Source organism: Pseudorca crassidens, chromosome 9 (genome assembly GCF_039906515.1).
Source record: "Pseudorca crassidens isolate mPseCra1 chromosome 9, mPseCra1.hap1, whole genome shotgun sequence".
Lineage (NCBI taxonomy): Eukaryota > Metazoa > Chordata > Mammalia > Artiodactyla > Delphinidae > Pseudorca > Pseudorca crassidens.
Genome location: NC_090304.1, coordinates 38,872,558 through 38,894,198, shown reverse-complemented (window position 1 = coordinate 38,894,198; position 21,641 = coordinate 38,872,558). Strand labels below are relative to the sequence as shown.

The window sequence follows — 21,641 nt, the reverse complement described above, 5'->3', positions numbered from 1 at the left end:
AACCACTGCACCACCAGGGAAGTCTACCAGGGAAGTCCCTGTACAATATACTCTTGTAGCTTATTTTTTAGGCTCTGGACATGCAGGCTCAGCGGCCATGGCTCATGGGCCTAGCTGCTCCGTGGCATGTGGGATCTTCCCGGACCGGGTCACGAACCTGTATCCCCTGCATCGGCAGGCGGACTCTCAACCACTGCGCCAGCAGGAAAGCCCTGTAGCTTTTTTTAAAGTATTTATTTATTTATTTAGGCTGTGCTGGTCTTAGTTGTGGCATGTGGGGTCTTTAGTTGCAGCATGCGGGATCTTTTAGCTGCGGCATGCATGGGGGATCTAGTTCCCCGACCAGGGATCGAACCCGAGCCTCCTGTATTGGGAGCGTGGAGTCTTATGCACTGAACCACCAGGGAAATCCCTGTAGCTTATTTATTTTATACATAGTAGTTTGTATCTCTTAATCCCCTACCCCTATCTTGCCCCTCCCCCCTTCCCGCTCCTTGACAGTAATCATGTTTGTTCTCTATATCTGTGAGTCTATTTCTTTTTTGCTACATTCACTAGTTTGTTTTATTTTTTAGATTCCATATATAAGTAATATCATATAGTATTTGTCTTTGACATTTCACTAAGTATAATACTCTCCAAGTCCACCCACGTTTTACTCTAGATCCAGCAGGGGGAGCCAGGTCCATGTTAATTAAAGGCAAAAACCAAACCAAAACAACACACCTCCCCAAAAAAACACTAAAAAAAACCCCTTCTAATTTCCAAAGTATTCTATTTCCACCTTCCATTAAGTGTCCGTGAACAGCTCTTTCTTTCCTCTCTGAGAATTTAGGGCATAAAAATGAACTTAATACATGTCACAACAGAAAACTTACACTTTTTTGAATTCCCTTGAAAACGTCAGTATTCCATTTACCCATTTATTCCCACAAGCACGAATTGTTGCCTGCTCTGCCTGCTGGTCTGAGGCAGGACAAGAGGCAGTGAGAGCAGGGAAGGGTCAGACTAGAGATCTGTGATGGGGCAGCTAATAGGAGACAGCAGCCACCTTCAGGGAGGAAGAGATCGTTGAATTGTATCTTGAAGGACAGTTAAGCATTCTTCAGTCAGTCATGGTTGGAACTGGCATTCCAGACTGTGAGAATAATATGAGCAAATAACAGATGCAGTGTATTTGTAGAATTACAGATAGGAGAGGAGCAAGGTTGAGGGTAGGTAAGATAATTCTGAAAAGTAACCTAAGTAGAGTTTATTTCAACAGTGTTGGATAATAGATAACCATAATAACTAATATTTGTGTTAAATAAATATCTAATATTCAGCGAATACTTATATAGCACTTAATATATTCCAAATGCAGTTGTAAGTACTTTATAACTATTAACTAATTTAATCTTCACACAATCTGATTATTCTCCCCATTTCCAAATGAAGAAACTGAGGAAAAGTGAGGTTGAATAATTTGCCCAAGGTCACACAAACTGGGAGGGGTGGAGCTGGCATTTGAGACCTGAAAGTCTTGCTCCAGTCTCTGCCACTGATCTAAATATTTGACCCTTGGGCTTTCCTGGTGGCGCAGTGGTTAAGAATCCGCCTGCCAATGCAGGGGACACGGGTTCAAGCCCTGGTCCGGGAAGATTCCACCTGCCGCGGAGGAACTAAGCCCGTGTGCCATAACTACTGAGCCTGCGCTCTAGAGCCCGCGAGCCACAACTACTGAGCCCAAGTGCCACAACTACTGAAGCCCGCCCTCCTAGAGCCCATGCTCCACAACAAGAGAAGACACAGCAATGAGAAGCCTGCGCACCGCAACGAAGAGTGGCCCCCCTTCGCCACAACTAGAGAAAGTCCGCGCACAGCAACAAAGATCCAATGCAACCAAAAATAAAAATACTAAATAAAATTAATTTAAATAAATAAATATTTGACCCATGTGATCTCCTTTAATTCTCACAACAACTCTCTGAAATCAGTGCTATCATTATACCCATTTTGTAGATGTGGAAAGAAACATAAAGTTAAGTAATTTGCCTGAGGTCACACAACCAGTAAGTGATGGAGAAAGGTTTAAACCCAGGCAGTCTGATACCAGAGCCCATGTTTTTGTGGTTGGTTTGTTTGCTTGTTGTTGTTGTTTAAATTTTGATTTACAGTCAAAATGATTCCAAAGGTGTAAAATAGTATACAACGAAATGTGTCTTTCCATTACTGTTACCAGAGACCTAGTTCTCTCCCTAAAAACCAATGCTATTAGCTTCTTATGTATCCTTCTATACACAAACAAAAAATATATGTGTTATTTCCCCATATTATCACACAAACTGTGTATACAGTACATATTTTTCCACATTTATTTTTTATTTTATTTTTTATTTTTGGCTGTGTTAGGTCTTCGTTGCTGCACGTGGGCTTTCTCTAGTTGGGGTGAGCAGGGGCTACTCTTCGTTGCAGTGCATGGGCTTCTCATTGTGGTGGCTTCTCTTGTTGCTGAGCACGGGCTCTAGGCGCGTGGACTTCAGTAGTTGTGGCGCACGAGCGTAGCTGCCTCGCGGCAGGTGGGATCTTCCCAGACCAGGGCTCGAACCCATGTCCCCTTCATTGGCAGGCAGATTCTTAACCACTGCACCACCAGAAAGGCCCCACATTTGCTTCTAAAACATAATGATATACCTTCTTAATGGCTGCACAGTATTTCTGTGTATGGATGTATTGTATTTTTGTTTTACCAGTCCATAACTGTTAGTTGGTTTCCAATCTTTTGCTATTATAAGCAACGAATGGGGGACTTCCCTGGTGGTCCAGTGGCTAAGGCTCTGCACTCACAATGCAGGGGGCCCAGGTTCGATCCCTGGTCAAGGGACTAGACCCCACATGCCACAACCAAGAGTTCACATGCCACGACTAAAGATCCCGCACGCCGCAACTGAGACCTGGCACAATCAAATAAATAAATATTTTAAAATTAAGAAAAAAAAATGAATGGCAAGGAATAAAGACTTGTGTATGTGTCATTTCCCACAGGTGTGGGCCTATATGCAGGATAAATTCCTAGAATGTATTTACTGGTCAAAGATACCTGAATCTGTAATTTTTTTTTTTTAATTTGGCTGTGGTAGATCTTAGTTGCAGCACTCAGGATCTTCGCTGCTGCGTGCGGGACCTTTCAGTTGCAGCACGCGGGATCTAGTTCCCTGACCAGGGATCAAACCCAGGCCTCCTGCATTGGGAGCACGGAGTCTTAACCACTGGACAACCAGGGAAGTCCCTGAATCTGTAATTTTGATTGAAGTTGTGAAATTGCTCTCTGTAGAGGCAGTACCAGTATATATGCCCTCCTACAACAGGAGTATCTGTTTCCCCATTCCTTTAGGATCACAGTGTGTTAAGTGAAAAATTGTTATCTCCATGCAGGTTTAATTTGCATTTCTCTTATAAGTGAGATTGAACATCATTCCATGTATTTAAGAATCATTTAACATTTCTTCTTCTGTGTGGACCATTTGATCATAATCGTTGTCCATTTTTCTATTGGGTTGTAGAGGAAGAGAGATATATTCCAGCTCCTGGCCAAAAACCTACATGTAATTTTTTCAGGCCCAGGTGTAGGCAATTACAAAGGCTTTACTTGGCAAGTCTCACAGGTGAATACTGCCCCCACTAGAATTGCACAGGCAGTACGCTGCAGCCTCTGAAGGGAGTTTTACTCAAGGACTCAGGACCCTCTCTGACCGCCCATGGTCTTACATATCTGCATTTCTAGACCAGGAGCCTACACTTGGAGGTCTCTTTCATTAGGACTTTCCTCGGGGCCTCTGCTTAGGCTTCCTTATTGGTGGGAGAGGAGGGAGGGAGAGGCCATGAAGACACTTTCTCCCTTCTCACTCAGTACTAGTACTTTTCCACTCTGACTCAGTACTCAGTACTTTACCACTCCTAGCCCTCCTATAATCCCCCTTACCCCCCCACCCCGACCCCATATCTGTGCTGATCCACCTGACCTGCAATGTTCCATGAGGGAAAATGCAAGCAGATGGAGTCAAAACTTTCTCTGTTTTAGCCTCTTGCTTATACTATCACAGTAAGTGATGAAAGGCTTGACTCTTACTTTCATTTTAGCCTGTTGCTTTAATGGAGCACTCTGAACATCTGGCAGCTCAGCTCTCTCCCGCTCTGCTGAGCGCTTGACTTTATATAAATATATCAACACACACACACAAGATCAAGATAGACAATGAGAAGAGAAAGCTGAGAGTTAGGATGACCCCAACCTCAGGACCAAGGGGGTTCCCAGAACATGGGACTTAAACTGCTAAAAGTGAGTTTGCCAAGTACCTTCTCGGTTTTAAAACTGAATCACATAATGATTTGACAGCTGTTCCAATATACACATCTCTGGAAGAAGATTCCACATGGGAGTTTCTCAGACTAACTTTCTTTCTTTCTTTATGGCTGCATTGGGTCTTCGTTGCTGTGCGTGGGCTTTCTCTAGTTGCAGCGAGCGGGGGCTACTCTTTGCTGCTGTGTACGGGCTTCCCGTTGCAGTGGCTTCTCTTGTTGCGGATCACGGGCTCTAGGTGCTAGGGCTTCAGTAATTGTGGCTCGCGGGCTCTAGAGCGCAGGCTCAGTAGCTGTGGCGCATGGGCTTAGTTGTTCTGTGGCATGTGGGATCCTCCAGGACCAGGGCTCGAACCCGTGTGCCCTGCATTGGCAGGCGGATCCTTAACCACTGCACCACGAGGGAAGGCCCATCTCAGACTGATTCTTGACCTCTCAATGAAAGTATTGAAACAGGATGGGAAATATTTTACACAGGGGAACTGTGTCAATTTGACAGAAGCCCTGTCACTCTATGAAGAACAGCTGCGGTGCCTGTATTGTTCTGTGGAATTCTCAAAGGAGACTGTCTATGTCCCTTCATACTTGGAGTTGTGGGTATTTTACACTGTTTGGAAGAAAGCTAAACCTTGAAAATCAATTTCCCCTAACCCTGTGTGCTGCAAATAGCCTTCCTGACCTTCGTAGGCTGTACATGACATCGAAGCGAGTCAGACAATTGATTGTGAATCCCTTCAAGTTTTCTTTTTTTAATTATTTTTTTAATTTAAAAATCAAATGGAAAGTGTATATTTTGATGAGCTAGACTGTTATTTTTTTGAAAGTCAGCTGAAGGATGATTAGACAGCACAGTGAAGGCTGCTAAATGCACTGAACCCCTAGAATGTGATTTTTGTCTTTGTTTTTCTGTGTGAGCTTTTTGTTTGTTTGTTTCTGTTTTGGTAGACTTTGAATTTGGTTGTTTGGAGGAATGAACATCATTGTTTTCTTCTGGAGGGAAGTTGTTGATGGAGTTTCTTTCCCCCCAAACTTGACATAGATATTAAAATTTGGTGCTTATAAGGAAAGACTTTTAAAAATGAATAGCAATGCTTCGACTAAAATTACAAATGAGAAAAAAAAACCCAAAAAACTGAATCACAACCCGAGAATCTGTTCAGTCCTGGGGCAAACTGGAACAGTTAGTTGGTCTGTGTGAGATTAGACACTTGTAGTGAACACATCAACCCCGACCCCTGCAATCCAGTGGGAATATGAAAAGGAGACTCAAAACTATAGAGCAGAAAATTGTGAAAAAGAATGTATAAACATCGGGCTATGGGAGTTCAGGAGGAGCTGGGGGTGGGAATTGCAAAGAAAAGTTATTAAAGCAGAAATTGTCAACTAGAAAGGTTTTTAAGTAAATGTGATTTGAAAGATGGGGTATACTTACATATGTATTCTTCAATAATAGACAAATCCATTCTATGTTGACTGGAAAAAATATCATAGACATTCAGGAAGCTTATTTCATAAAAGTGATTTGCTTACAGCTTGACAGCTAATGAAAAACACACCATCGTGTGCAGCTTAGTGGAGATAATGTGTATAAAGCTGGCATAGGGACTTCCCTGGTGGTCCAGTGGTAAAGAATCTGCCATGCAATGCAGGGGACGGGGTTCGATCCCTGGTCAGGGAACTAAGATCCCACATGCCGCAGGGCAACTAAGCCCATGCACCTCAGCTAGAGAGAGAAACCTGCACGCCACAACTTCTGAGCTTGCGCGTCTCAACTAGAGAGAGAAAAACCCACAGGCCACAACTAGAGAGAAGCCCACACACCAAAACGAAGATCCCACATGCCTCAACAAAGATCCCACGTGCCGCAACTAAGACCCAATGCAGCCAAAAATAAAATAAAATAAAATAAATAATAAATAAGTCTTAAAAAAAAAAAGCTGGCATAGTGCTTGGTACCCAGTAGGGGCTCAGACTCTGCTCTTCCTGACTTCATCCCTTTCTCTTTCTGAAGTTGGCTCATGAATTACAAGGTAGTTTCATTGTCTAGTACAGTGCCTGGCACATAGTCAGTGCTCAATTAACACTTGCTGAATAAATATGGAATGTATACATTAATTAATTTGACATTGATTTTGGCTTGATGTCAAGCCAGTTTCTAGGCATTAGTTAGGATGACCAAAACTACCTCCTTTTATATTCTAAATTTAGTCAGGTGTTGTAAGCCGTATTCATCACTTAATCTTAAAAGGAAAAATATATTATGTTCTCTTGGGCTATGTTTATCATTTCTTGATATCTTAAGATGTGCAGTTGCATTGCAGAGCTCAGCTAAAGATTATTACACCCACAAGAGAGTATAATAGCAGAGCACATACCATAGTCATATGTAGTCTGAATTCCAACTACTTTGGTTAATTTACAATTTTTTTAAATTGCAGTAAAATACACATAACATGAAATTTACCATCTTAACCATTTTTTAAATAAATTTATCTATTTATTTATTTATGGCTGCGTTGGGTCTTCGTTGCTGTGCACATGCTTTCTCTAGTTGAGGCGAGTGGGGGCTACTCTTCGTTGCGATGCACGGGCTTCTCATTGTCTTGGCTGCATTGGCAGTGGATTCTTAACCACTGCACCACCAGGGAAGTCCCCATCTTAACCATTTTTAAGTATATAGGTCAGTGGCATTAAGTATATTCACACTGTTGTGCAGCCAACCTCCAGAACTCTTTTCACCTTGCAAAACTGAAACTCTATATTCATTAAAGAACAACTTCCCATTCCTCTTCCTTCCAGCTCCTATCAATCACCTTTCTGCTTTCCATCTCTATGAATTTGATTACTCTAGGAACCTCATATAAGTGTAATCATACAAAAGTGTTTATCGTTTTGTGACTGGCTTATTTCACTTAGTATAATGTCATCAAGGTTCATCCATGTTGTAGCATGTGTCAGAATTCCTTTGCTTTTTAAGGCTGAATAACATACAATTGTATGTATGTAGCACATTTTGTTTATCCCTTCATCTATTCATGGACACACGGGTTGCTTCCCTCATTTGGCTATTGTGAATACTGCTGCTATGAACATGCATATACAAATATCTCTTTGAGACCGTGCTTTAAATTCTTTCGGGTATATACCCAGAAGTAGAATTGCTGGATCATATGGTAGTTCTATTTTTAATTTTTTGGAGGAACTGTCATACTGTTTTCCATAGTGCTGCACTATTTTACATTCCTACCAACAGTGCACAAGGGTTCCAATTTCTCCACATCCTCATCAACACTTGTTATTTTATTTATTTATTTATTTGGTTGTGTCAGGTCTCAGTTGTGGCTCACAGGCTCCTTAGTTGCGGCTCCCAGGCTCCTTAGTTGTGGCATGTGAACTCTTAGTTTCAGCATGCATGTGGGATCTAGTTCCCTGACCAGGGATTGAATCCAGGCCCCCTGCATTGGGAGCATGGAGTCTTAACCACTGCGCCACCAGGAAAGTCCCAACACTTGTTATTTTCTGATTTTGTTTTTGTTCATTTTACAGTAGCCATCGTAATGAGTATGAGGTAATATCTCATTATGGTTTTGTGGTTAATTTAAAAATCAAAATAAAACCTTTTTAAAAATGGCTGCGTGAGGTTAAAAAGTCAAATAATGAAATTCTAAAAGGGTTATAATGTCCCCATTCCTATCCCATCCCTCTTTGCTCCCCAATCCTGCTCCTCAGAGCAGCTTTTTTTTCCAACTATTTTAATTGTTCTTCTGGTCCTCCACTCCATAGTCCTAAATAGTGTGGTAAGATGGTTATTTCTCGATTTATCTGTTTCAGTCGTTATTATTTTGTAATTATGGCAGACAGAGATTCAGCATTCTTCAACCATTCTCTTCTTCCACTCCTCCCATATAATTGTGTAAGCAAGTTAATTCAATATGACTAAGCATAATTTACTATTGAAGCATATATCATACATAAATTATGTTTCCTTTCTTACATATATTTCTGTTTCTTCCAGATTTAATAACTGTCTCATCTTCTAATTTGCTCAATTTTCTATATATCTATTGCTAATTCTTCCCATATACTCCAACAGCTTCTTATTATAGGCTTCTATAGAGTCAAACATATCAGACAACGCATGGTCTCCATGCTTTCCTAGAGATACTCCTTCTGGAGCCCTCTGTTCTCATACACCTCCAATCTAGTTGTGTTGTTTTATAAGCCTGCTACATAGTTGTTGTCTAGGGACTTCCCTTCCAACTCCCTCTGGAAGTTGGAGTTACAGTAACTTTAAAAAATTCTAAGCAAATTAAAATTTCACATGAAAAACAATGTCTGACATTAGTTAGCTTTGGATGCATCCTACCTGAGTTCCTAGGATGGTGAGTTCTAGTCTCTGTTTCTTTAGTATTGTACTCGCTCCTCCACAGCACAGCTCCTTGAGGGTGCTATTGCTCAGGGCTCTAAGAATTATGTAAGGATAATAAGAACAGATGAAGAAACATCAAGAGGAAAATATAGTGTGCTCATTACAAAAAAAGTTGCAAAAATACCAACATGTGGAAAGAATGAGGGACAGTAATCTCAGCCCTCTCATACTCCCACAACCGAAGACAACCCCTATTAACATTTTTGTCTATTTCCTTCTCATCTTTTTTTTAAGCCTAGATTTGGTTGTTGTTGGACTATATTGTATATCCTATTTTATTTTCCGCATTTTATTATTTTTTTAAATTTTTATTTATTTATTTTTTGCCGCATTGGGTCTTCGTGGCTGTGCACGGGCTTTCTCTAGTTGTGGCAAGCAGGGGCTGCTCTTCGTTGCGGTGCACAGGCTTCTCATTGCAGTGGCTTCTCTTGCTGTGGAGCACAGGCTCTAGGTGTACAGGCTTCAGTAGTTGTGGCTTGCGGGCTCTAAAGCACAGGCTCAGTAGTTGTGGCGCACGGGCTTAGTTGCTCCGTGGCATGTAGAATCTTCCCGGACCAGGGCTCGAACCCGTGTCCCCTGCATTGGCAGGTGGATTCTTAACCACTGTGCCACCAGGAAGACCTATTTTCTGCATTTTAAACAAAAATTTTATGGAAACATTTTTCTAGGGGCTTATATTCAGAAATATCATTTTAAAAAATGACTGCATAGTAGCCCATCCAGTTGAAGTACCGTAATTAATAGATCTTCTACTGTTGTATCCTTAGATTGTTACCTATTTTCCACCATTATAAATAATGTTTTGGTAAATATTTTGTCATAAAAGCTTTTGCATAATTGGAATTCTTTCCTTCAGATACATTTTTACTAAGTCAAAGGATATGACATTTTTAAGGCTGAAAGACGATTTTTTTTTTCTTGACAAGCTTTCTTCAAGGATGTATATTCAGAGACTGACACTCTTATACTAAATGGTCATGATGTATTTTGTACTCTTCACTGGCTACACTTCAATATGGCTGGGACTAGAGGATTAGATGGTCAGACATCCAGATTTAATTATGTACAGTTCAGGACAGAAAGAAAAAATCAAAAGTCTGAGAAGATGCCCAAGATAAAGTGGTTCAGAAATGCTACAGGTAGGATCAAATACATGTTTATCAGTCCTTACAGCTCAGAAGTGCTTTGTCCTCTGGCACATCATGAAGAAAATCCGTCTCTGGGCTTGTGTTTATAGTCTCCCTCCCTCCTTTCTCCTCCTCCTCCTTCTCTCCCTCCCTTCCTCCCTCCCTCCTTCTCTCTCTCTTTCTTTCAACAACATGTCATTACAACTTACAACAGCACATCATGTAAGTTCTAGTAGCTATTGGACCTCCAGGGTATGCTAAACCGCTATTAATCAGAATACTGATGTTTATGTTGTACACCTAAAATGAATACAATGTTATATGTCAATTATGTCTCAGTAAAACTGGAAGAAAATAAAAAGAATCCTGCATCCATAATTTCCCTGAGTCTTAAACTCCTCACCTTTCAGGCTGCATTGCTGGCTCTAAAAAAGGGCTGAACTCCTCCTTGTGTTATGAAGCTTCTCTCCTGATTGCCCCCAACAGTATAGGCACTCAATAAATGGAGTATCATACAACAGGATGAAATCTAACAGACTCTCATAAGACAGGATTTCATTTTATATCCTAGACCAGGAGAAACAACTTATCTGACCCAGAAAGTCTATCTCTATGGTGACAGACGATTTTTTTTTTTTGAGTATGCACTATATCCGTGTAACATGTTGGACTCTTTACAAACATTATCTCATTTAAATATTAACCCTATATAGTAGGTATCCCCAGTTTACACGGGAGGTAACTGAAGTATAAGAGGTCAAGCTACCTGGGTGAAAGTACATAGTAAGAGGCACAGATGGAATCTGAGGAAGTAGAAAACTGTTCTGCCATTCATCAAGTTGGCAGGCAAGTTGGGGGTTGGGGGGACGGACACAGATAAAGCTAGCTGCAAAGTTGGCAAGAACCATTGTTTCTCTTAAGGATACACGGTAACCATAAAGTGTTACAAATGATCCGCTTCTAGAGGGACCACTGCTTTCTTACTCACTGAAAAACCTTGTTTTCTAAAATCACAGAGTATCCAAAACGTCATTGTTTGAAATTATACCAGTAAAAAAGAAACACCCTATTTTTGCCTAGAGGTTCTTAGTCGCTTTGATACAGAGAGACTGCCTTGATTTTCAACCTAGGTGAGAGTTTCAGACGAGTTCTGGACACAACAATCCATATCTACCTTAACTTTGTAATATCCAAGGAAACAGGACCCTTGGTCCATTAGCAGTCCTAAACTGATGTTAACCCATTTACAAATAGCCCTGCTTCACTCTAAGCTTAATCAGAACACTGCTTCCCTCAGTTACAGCTAAAATTCTGCCCTTTCCTCAAATCCTACAATAATTCTATATTTTCCTGCCCCATAGCTCCTTTGGTGTGCAGTCTCCCTCATAGTAAGGAGTCATTTTACCTGACTTTGTCACCTGCATGCTTGTCCCTGGTGGTTTGGGGCTGACTGGGCTAGTGACAGGTTTGAATCCAGGTTTGCCTGTAGTAGAGTCTAATGTGTAAATGCCAGGCTAAACTGGAGATTATTTAATCTTTATCCATATATTTTGTCAATGCTCTTCAGCCAAATACCATCAAGAACACTCCTGTAGTTGAACAAGTTTGGTTTATAACTCGTTGCAGCAGGAGAGAACATATACCATGGGGAACTGCAGGGCATCTCAGTAAGACGGTGTTAGAAAGGACTCATTTAGGACCTGAGCTCTGGTTGGATGATTTTGAGGAGGGTACAAAGAAGACAGGGTTCACCCAGGCTGTTAGAAAGTGGGGACAATTCTATCATTGAGTATCACAATAAATCTTATTTATTAGAAGGACAGATTAGAGCAAAGCTGAAGCAGCATCATTCACATTAGTCAGGATAGGCGGATGTGTGGCATTTTATGGCTTGCATACTGTTAACGTTTTGTCTGTGTTCAGACATGATTATGAAGTGGTCTTGTTTTTGTGTTGATGTATCATGGTCACAGAGTGGCCTCGCCTGATGTTGATGGTCTGTGAAATAGTTCATGTCCAACAGGAGAACATTAAGACCTAGCTGTCAGGCCAGCTCATAGCAGTAGTACCAGTAGTAGTAGTACCAAGAGTACTACCAGCTGGGAGTACCAGGTCAGTTCCTGGATGTCAAAGGATGCTCTTCTTCCTTCTCAGTACCTACATATATATATGCATGTGTGTGTGAATATGTGTGCATATGCATACATGCATAACTCTATTAAAATCATCTAAAATTCCAACTATAAAATTCAAACAAAAACTGACATTTGAGATGTTTTCCATTTTATTAGGGGTGGCATATATATTTATGACTTAGGCATGGGTTATATTTTTTTTCTGGAAGTGAGATTATATATTTACTTTATTGAATATGTAATACATTCACATGATTTGAAAAATTTTTTGAAGTACAGAGAAAATCTTCTTTCTGTCCCTCCCTTATCTGTTCAATTCCCACACTCTCCCAATAGGTAACTACTATTATTAGCGAATTGTATATCCTTCCAGAGATACTCTTTATGTTGATAATACATAGAAATGTGAAATATCTCCTGGTGTTTCTTCTTTAAACTTAAAACAGATAACAATGCAGTTTTGCCTCTTCCTTTTCTAATCCATCTAGGAAATATTTCTGTTTTAGTACATAAAAGCTTCCACATTCCTACGGAAGTTTTGTTTGAACTTTATTTAATGATGTACATTTTATCTGTTTTCAATCTTCGCTAGCACAAAAATTGTTGCAATGAATACCTTTGCCCATCGTCATTTCACACATTGGGGAGTACAGCCTTACAATAAGTTCCCCAAAATGAAATTATTGTCTCAGAGGGTGCACTCACTTGTAATTTTTTTTGTTTGAATTTTATTTATTTATTTTTATACAGCAGGTTCTTATTAGTCATCCATTTTATACACATCAGTGTATACATGTCAATCCCAATCTCCCAATTCATCCCATCACCACCTCTACCCGCTGCCACTTTCCCCCCTTGGTGTCCATACGTTTCTTCTCTACATCTGTGTCTCAATTTCTGCCATGCAAACTGGTTCATCTGTACAATTTTTCTAGGTTCCACATATATGTGTTAATATACGATATTTGTTTTTGTCTTTTGACTTACTTCACTGTGTATGACAGTCTCTAGATTCATCCATGTCTCTACAAATAACCCAATTTCATTCCTTTTTATGGCTGAGTAATATTCCATTGTATAGATGTACCACACTTCTTTATCCATTTGTCTGTCAATGGGCATTTACGTTGCTTCCATGACCTGGCTATTGTAAATAGTGCTGCAATGAACATTGGGGTGCATGTGTCTTTTTGAATTATGGTTTTCTCTGGGTATATGCCCAGTAGTGGGATTGCTGGCTCATATGGTAATTCTATTTTTAGTTTTTTAAGGAACCTCCATACAGTTCTCCATAGTGGCTGTATCAATTTACATTCCCACCAACAGTACAAAAGGGTTCCCTTTTCTCCACACCCTCTCCAGCATTTGTTGTTTGTAGATTTTCTGATGATGCCCATTCTAACTGGTGTGAGGTGATACCTCATTGTGGTTTTGATTTGCATTTTTCTAATAATTAGTGATGTTGAGCAGCTTTTCATGTGCTTCCTGGCCATCTGTATGTCTTCTTTGGAGAAATGTCTATTTAGGTCTTCTGCCCATTTTTGGATTCGGTTGTTTGTTTTTTAAAATTGAGCTGCATGAGCTGTTTATATACTTTGGAGATTAATCCTTTGTCCATTGATTCGTTTGCAAATATTTTCTCCCATTCTGAGGGTTGTCTTTTCATCTTGTTAGTAGTTTCCTTTGCTTTGTAAAAGCTTCTAAATTTCCTTAGGTCCCATTTGTTTATTTTTGTTTTTATTTCCATTACTCTAGAAGGTGGATCAAAAAAGATCTTGCTGTGATTTATGTCAAAGAGTGTTCTTCCGATGTTTTCCTCTAAGAGCTTTAGAGTGTCTGGTCTTACATTTAGGTCTTTAATCCATTTTGAGTTTATTTTTGTGTATGGTGTTAGGGAATGTTCTAATTTCATTCTTTTACATGTAGCTATCCAGTTTTCCCAGCACCACTTATTGAAGAGACTGTCTTTTCTCCATTGTATATCCTTGCCTCCTTTGTCATAGATTAGTTGGCCATAAGTGCATGGGTTTATCTCTGGGCTTTCTATCCTGTGCCATTGATCTACATTTCTATTTTTGTGTCAGTACCATATTGTCCTGATTACTGTAGCTTTGTAGTACAGTCTGAATTCATGGAGGTCTGATTCCTCCAGCTCTGTCTTTTTCCCTCAAAACCGCTTTGGCTATTCGGGGTCTTTTGTGTCTCCATACAAATTTTAAGATTTTTTGTTCTAGTTCTGTAAAACATGCTATTGGTAATTTCATAGGGATTGCATTGAATCTGTAGATTGCTTTGGGTAGTATAGTCATTGTCACAATATTGATTCTTCCAATCCAAGAACATGGTATATCTCTCCATCTGTTCGTATAATCTTTAATTTCTTTCATCAGTGTCTTATAGTTTTCTGCATACAGGTCTTTTGTCTGCTTAGGTAGGTTTATTCCTAGGTACTTCATTCTTTTAGTTGCAATGGTAAATGGGAGTGTTTCCTTAATTTCTCTTTCAGATTTTTCATCATTAGTGTATAGGAATGAAAGAGACTTCTATGCATTAATTTTGTATCCTGCAACTTTACCAAATTCATTGATTAGCTCTAGTAGTTTTCTGGTGGCATCTTTAGGATTCTCTATGTATAGTATCATGTCATCTGCAAACAGTGACAGTTTTATGTCTTCTTTTCCAATTTGTATTCCTTTTATTTCTTTTTCTTCTCTGATTGCTGTGGCGAGGACTTCCAAAATTATGTTGAATAATAGTGGTGAAAGTGGACATCCTTGTCTTTTCCTGATCTTAGAGGAAATGCTTTCAGCTTTACACCATTGAGAATGATGTTTGCCGTGGGTTTGTCATTTATGGCCATTATTATGTTGAGGTAGGTTCCCTCTATGCCCACTTTCTGGAGAGTTTTTATCATAAATGGGTGTTGAATTTTGTCAAAAGCTTTTTCTGCATCTAATGAGATGATCATATGGTTTTTATTCTTCAATTTGTTAATATGTTTTACCACATTGATTGATTTGTGTATATTGAAGAATCCTTGCATCCTTGGGATAAACCCCACTTGATCATGGTGTATGATCCTTTTAATGTGTTGTTGGATTCTGTTTGCTAGTTTTTTGTTGAGGATTTTTGCATCTATATTCATCAGTGATACTGGTCTGTAATTTTCTTTTTTTGTAATATCTTTGTCTGGTTTTGGTTGTCAGGGTGATGGTGCCCTTGTAGATTGAGTTTGGGAGTGTTCCTTCCTCTGCAGTTTTTTGGAAGAGTTTGAGAAGGATGGGTGTTAACTCTTCTCTAAATGTTTGATAGAATTCACCTGTGAAGCCATCTGGTCCTGGACTTTTGTTTGTTGGAAGATTTTTAACCACAGTTTCAATTTCATTACTTGTGATTTGTCTGTTCATATTTTCTGTTTCTTCCTGGTTCAGTCTTGGAAGGTTATACCTTTCTAAGAATTTATCCATTTCTTCCAGGTTGTCCATTTTATTGGCATAGAGTTGCTTGTAGTAGTCTCTTAGGATGCTTTGTATTTCTGTGGTGTCTGTTGTAACTTCTCCTTTTTCATTTCTAATCTTATTGATTTGTGTCCTCTCCCTCTTTTTCTTGATGAGTCTGGCTAATGGTTGATCAATTTTGCTTATCTTCTCAAAGAACCAGCTTTTAGTTTTATTGATCTTTGCTATTGTTTTCTTTGTTTCTATTTTATTTATTTCTGCTCTAATCTTTATGATTTCTTTCCCCTCTGCTAACTTTGGGGGTTTTTTTGTTCTTCTTTCTCTAGTTCCTTTAGGTGTAAGGTTAGATTATTTATTTGAGATGTTTCTTGAGGTAGGCTTGTATTGCTATAAACTTCCCTCTTAGAACTGCTTTTGCTGCATCCCATAGGTTTTGGATCATCGTGTTTTCATTGTCATTTGCCTGTAGGTATTTTTTGATTTCCTCTTTAATTTCTTCAGTGATCTCTTAGTTATTAAGTAGTGTATTGTTTAGCCTCCATGTGTTTGTATTTTTTACAGATCTTTTCCTGTAATTGATATCTAGTCTCATAGCATTGTGGTCAGAAGAGATACTTGATACAATTTCAATTTTCTTAAATTTACCAAGTCTTGATTTGTGACCCAAGATATGATCTATCCTGGAGAATGTTCCATGAGCACTTGATAAGAAAGTGTATTCTGATGTTTTTGGATGGAATGTCCTATAAATATCGATTAAGTCCATCTTGTTTAATGTATCATTTCAAGCTTGTGTTTCCTTATTTATTTTCATTTTGGATGATCTGTCCATTGGTGAAAGTGGTGTGTTAAAGTCCCCTACTATGATTGTATTACTGTCGACTTCCCCTTTTATGGCTGTTAGCATTTGCCTTATGTATTGAGGTGCTCCTATGTTGGGTACCTAAATATTTACAATTGTTATATCTTCTTCTTGGATCGATCCCTTGATCATTATGTAGTGTCCTTCTTTGTTTCTTGTAATAGTCTTTATTTTAAAGTCTATTTTATCTGATATGAGAATTGCTTCTCCAGCTTTCTTTTGATTTCCTTTTGCATGGAATATCTTTTTCCAACCCCTCACTTTCAGTCTGTGTGTGTCCCTAGGTCCTAAGTGGGTCTCTTATAGACAGCATATATATGGGTTTTGTTTTTGTATTCATTCAGCCAGTCTATGTCTTTTGGTTGGAGCATTTAATCCTTTTACTTTTAAGGTAATTATTGATATGTATGTTCCTATTCCCATTTTCTTAATTGTTTTTGGGCTTGTTATTGTAGGTCTTTTCCTTCTCTTGTGTTTCCTGCCTAGAGAGGTTCCTTTAGCATTTGTTGTAAAGCTGGTTTGGTGGTGCTGAATTCTCTTAGCTTTTGCTTGTCTGTAAAGGTTTGAATTTCTCCATCAAATCTGAATGAGATCCTTGCTGGGTAGAGTAATCTTGGTGGTAGGTTTTTCTCCTTCATCACTTTACATATGTCCTGCCACTCCCTTCTGGCTTGCAGAGTTTCTGCTGAAAGATCAGCTGTTAACCTTATGGGGATTCCTTTGTGTGTTATTTGTTGTTTTTCCCTGCTGCTTTTAATATTTTTTCTTTGTATTTAATTTTTGATAGTTTGATTAATATGTGTCTTGGCGTGTTTCTCCTTGGATTTATCCTGTATGGGACTCTCTGTGCTTCCTGGACTTCATTAACTATTTCCTTTCCCAAATTAGGGAAGTTTCCAATTATAATCTCTTCAAATATTTTCTCAGTCCCTTTCTTTTTCTCTTCTTCTTCTGGGACCCCTATAATTCAAATGTTGGTGCATTTAATGTTGTCCCAGAGGTCTCCGAGGCTGTCCTCAGTTCTTTTCATTCTTTTTCTTTATTCTGCTCTGCAGTAGTTATTCCCACTATTTTATTTTCCAGGTCACTTATCTGTTCTTCTGCCTCAGTTATTCTGCTATTGATCCCTTCTAGAGGATTTTTAATTTCATTTATTGTGTTGGTCATCATTGTTTGCTTGCTCTTTAGTTCTTCTAAGTTCTTGTTAAACATTTCTTGTATTTTCTCTATTCTATTTCCAAGATTTTGGATCATCTTTACTATCATTATTCGGAATTCTTTTACAGGTAGACTGCCTATTTCCTCTTCATTTGTTAGGTCTGGTGGGTTTTTACCTTGCTCCTTCATCTGCTGTGTGTTTTTCTGTCTTCTCATTTTGCTTATCTTACTGTGTTTGGGGGTCTCCTTTTTGCAGGCTGCAGGTTCGTAGTTCCCGTTGTTTTTGGTGTCTGTCCCCAGTGGCTAATGTTGGTTCAGTGGGTTGTGTAGTCTTCCTGGCGGAGGGTACTGGTGCCTGTGTTCTGGTGGATGAGGCTGGATCTTGTGTTTCTGATGGGCAGGTCCACGTCTGGTGATGTGTTTTGGGGTGTCTGTGGCCTTATTATGATTTTAGGCAGCCTCTCTGCTAATGGGTGGGGTTATGTCCCTGTCTTGCTAGTTGTTTGGCATAGGGTATCCAGCACTTAGCTTGCTGGTCATTGAGTGGAGCTGGGTCTTGGTGTTGAGATGGAGATCTCTGCGAGAGCTTTCACCATTTGATATTATGTGGAACCAGGAGGTCTCTGGTGGACCAATGTCCTAAACTCAGCTCTCCCACCTCACAGGCACAGGCCTGACACCCGGCTGGAGCACCAAGACTCTGTCAGCGACACATCTTAGAAGAAAAGGGAGGAAAAAAGAAAGAAAGCAAGGAAGGAAGGAAGGAAGGAAGAAAGAAGGGAGGGAGGGAGGGAGGAAGAAAGGAAGGAAGGAAGGAAAGAAAGAAAGAAAAGAAAAAGAGATAAAGTTATTAAAATAAAAAGCAAAAATTATTAAAAATTAAAGTAATTAAAAGAAAGAAAGAAGAGAGCAACCAAACCAAAAAACAAATCCACCAATGATAACAAGCGCTAAAAACTATACTAAAAAAAAGCACCAGACAGACAGAACCCTAGGACAAATGGTAAAAGCAAAGCTATACAGACAAAATCACACAAAGAAACATACACACTCACAAAAAGAAAAAAAGGAAAATATATACATATATATATATATACAAAAAAAAAAGGAAGAGAGCAACCAAATCAATAAACAAATCTACCAATGATAATAAACTCTAAATACTAAACTAAGATAAACATAAAACCAGAAACCAGTCAGTCGCATACAGAGAAACCCCAAGTCTACAGGTGCTCCCAAAGTCCACAGCCTCAATTTTGGGATGATTCGTTGTCTATTCAGGTATTCCACAGATGCAGCGTACATCAAGTTGATTGTGAATATTTAATCTGCTGCTCCTGAGGCTGCTGGGAGAAATTTCCCTTTCTCTTCTTTGTTCGCACAGCTCCTGGGGTTCAGCTTTGGATTTGGACCCGCCTCTGCGTGTAGGTCGCCTGAGAGCGTCTGTTCCCGCCCAGACAGGATGGGGTTAAAGGAGTGGCTGATAAGGGGGCTCTGGTTCACTCAGGCCAAGGGGAGGGAGGGGTACGGAATGCGGGGTAAGCCTGCGGCGGCAGAGGCCAATGTGACGTTGCAACAGCCTGAGGCGCGCCATGCGTGCGTTCCACCGGGGAAGTTGTCCCTGGATCACGGGACCCTGGCAGTGGCGGGCTGCACAGGCTCCCGGGAGGGGCAGTGTGGAGCGTGACCTGTGCTTGCACACAGGCTTTTTGGTGGCTGCAGCAGAAGCCTTAGCGTCTCATGCCCGTCTCTGGGGTCGGCGCTGATAGCTGCGGCTGGTGCCCGTCTCTGGAGCTCATATAGGCAGTGTTCTGAATCCCCTCTCCTCGCGCACCCCGAAACCATGGTCTCTTGCCTCTTCGGTAGGTCCAGACTTTTTCCCGGACTCCGTCCCGGCTAGCTGTGGCGCACTAGCCCCCTTCAGGCTGTGTTCACGCAGCCGACCCCAGTCCTCTCCCTGGGATCCGACCGAAGACTGAGCCTCAGCTCCCAGCCCCTACCCGCCCCGGCGGGGGAGCAGACAAGCCTCTCAGGCTGGTGAGTGCTGGTCGGCACCGATCCTCTGTGCGGAAATCTCTCCGCTTTGCCATCTGCGCCCCTGTTGCTGTGCTCTCCTCCGTGGCTCTGAAGGTTCCCCCTCACCCACCCAGCGTCTCTGCCAGTGAAGGGGCTTCCTAGTGTGTGGAAACTTTTCCTCCTTCACACGTCCGACTCAGAAGTGCAGGTCCCGTCCCTATTCTTTTGTCTCTGTTTTTTCTTTTTTTTTCTTTTGCCCTACCCAGGTACGTGGGGAGTTTCTTGCCTTTTGGGAAGTCTGAGGTCATCTGCCAGCGTTCAGTAGGTGTTCTGTAGGAGTTGTTCCACATTTAGATGTATTTCTGATGTATTTGTGGGAAGGAAGGTGATCTCCATGCCTTACTCCTTCGCCATCTTGAAGGTCTCCCCCCACCCTTTATTTTTTTAAATAGACATTTTTTTTTTTTTGCGGTACGCGGGCCTCTCACTGTTGTGGCCTCTCCCGTTTGGGAGCACAGGCTCCGGACACACAGGCTCAGTGGCCATGGCTCACGGTCCTAGCTGCTCCGTGGCATGTGGGATCTTCCCGGACCGGGACACGAACCCTTGTCCCCTGTAACAGCAGGCGGACTCTCAACCACTGTGCCACCAGGGAAGCCCCCTAAATAGACATTTTTAAGAACACCTTTAGGCTCACAGCAAAGCTGAGCAGATGATACAGAGTTCCCTTATACTGCCTGTTCCCACACATGCACAGCCTCTTCCCCTATCAACATCTCCCACCAGAGTGGTACATTTGTTACAATTGATGAACCTATACTGATGCATCATTATCACCTGAATTCCACAGTTTACCTTATAGTTCACTCTTGTCCATTCCATGAGTTTAGAAAAATTTATGATGGCATGTATCTACCATTATAGTATCCTACAGAGTAGTTTCACTGCCCTAAAGATATTCTGTGCTCTGCTAATTCATCCTTTCCACTCTACTAACTTCTGACAACCACTGATCTTTTTACTCTCTCCATAGTTTTGCCTTTTTCAGAATGTCATGTAGTTGGAATCATACTGTTCAGATTGGCTTTTTTCATGTAGTGATATGAATTAAAGATTTCTCCATGTCTTTTCATGGCTTGATAGATCATTTCTTTTTAGGGCTGAATAACATTCCACTGTCTGGATCTGCCACAGTTTCTTCATTCATCTGTTGAAGGACATCTTGGTTGCTGCCAAGTTTTGGCAATTATGAATAAAGCTGCTAGAAATATCTGTGTGTAGGGTTTTGTATGAACATAAGTTTTCAACTCATTTTGATAAGGAGTGCAATTGCTGGATCATATGATAAGAGTACATTTAATTTTGTAAGAAACTGTCAAGCTGTCTTCCAAAAAGTGGCTGTAGCATTTTGCATTTCCACCACAATAAATGAGAGTTACTGTTGCTCCACATCCTTCTCAGCACTTGGTGCTAACAGTGTTTTAGATTTTGGCCATTCTAATAGGTGTGTAGTAGTATCTTACTGATGTTATAATTTGCAATTCCCTAATGACATATGATGTTGAGCATCTTTTCATATGTTTATTTGCCACCTGTATATCTTCTTTGGTGAGCTTTCAGGTCTTTTGCTCATCTTTCAACTGGGTTGTTTGTTTTCTTATTGTTGAGTTTAAAGAGTTCTTTGTATATTGTGAATAACAGTCCTATATCACATATGTCTTTTGCAAATATTTTCTCCTGGTCTGTGACTTGTCTTACTCTCTTGAAAGACGAGTCTTTTTATCATGATGAAGGGCCATTCTAGTTCTTTACTATGAACTGTCTGTTCAAATCTCTTGATGGGTTGCACTTTAGAGCCATTTGGTTGTTAGATTCTAGCAGAAATTACCTCTTTCTAAAGTCATTCATGTCTCCACTCACAAATCCTTCCAAACTGGAGTCTCAGACCAACACATACTTTTATATTTATACCTGTGAAGCTAATTCTGAATGAAAAGAAATCTGGTGATAAAACTGTCTTCTGCAAATTCCTAATTTTTAGGCCAATAATTTTTGCTGGCAATAACCACTTACATTTCACTATCACGTAACTGATAGAGAGCAAACTTGATCTTTACT

The 21,641-nt window shown here is 40.3% G+C and overlaps 1 protein-coding gene and 1 non-coding gene across 6 annotated transcripts in view; one reads left to right on the top strand and one right to left on the bottom strand.

Moving 5' to 3' along the window:
- Positions 1-226: 226 nt before the first annotated feature.
- LOC137230409 (uncharacterized) overlaps positions 227-21,641 on the bottom strand; it is a 56,364-nt gene continuing 34,949 nt past the window's right edge. For 3 of the 5 annotated variants that reach the window (XR_010946130.1, XR_010946131.1, XR_010946129.1), the window contains 3 exons: positions 8,705-8,801; positions 5,771-5,811; positions 2,353-2,654 (listed from right to left, as the gene is read on the bottom strand). Coding sequence is in view for 2 of the 5 variants with exons in the window: in XM_067749746.1 (XP_067605847.1) it covers positions 1,106-1,138; positions 8,705-8,801 (130 nt within the window). In the remaining 3 variants the exon portion in view is untranslated. Of the gene's footprint in view, positions 1,139-2,352; positions 2,655-5,770; positions 5,812-8,704; positions 8,802-12,200; positions 18,223-21,641 lie in introns of those variants that run through there. The other 2 variants (XM_067749746.1, XM_067749745.1) reach the window with 2 other exon arrangements.
- On the top strand, positions 2,791-2,863 carry TRNAV-CAC (transfer RNA valine (anticodon CAC)). Its single transcript has one exon. It is a non-coding gene; the product is annotated as a tRNA-Val (tRNA).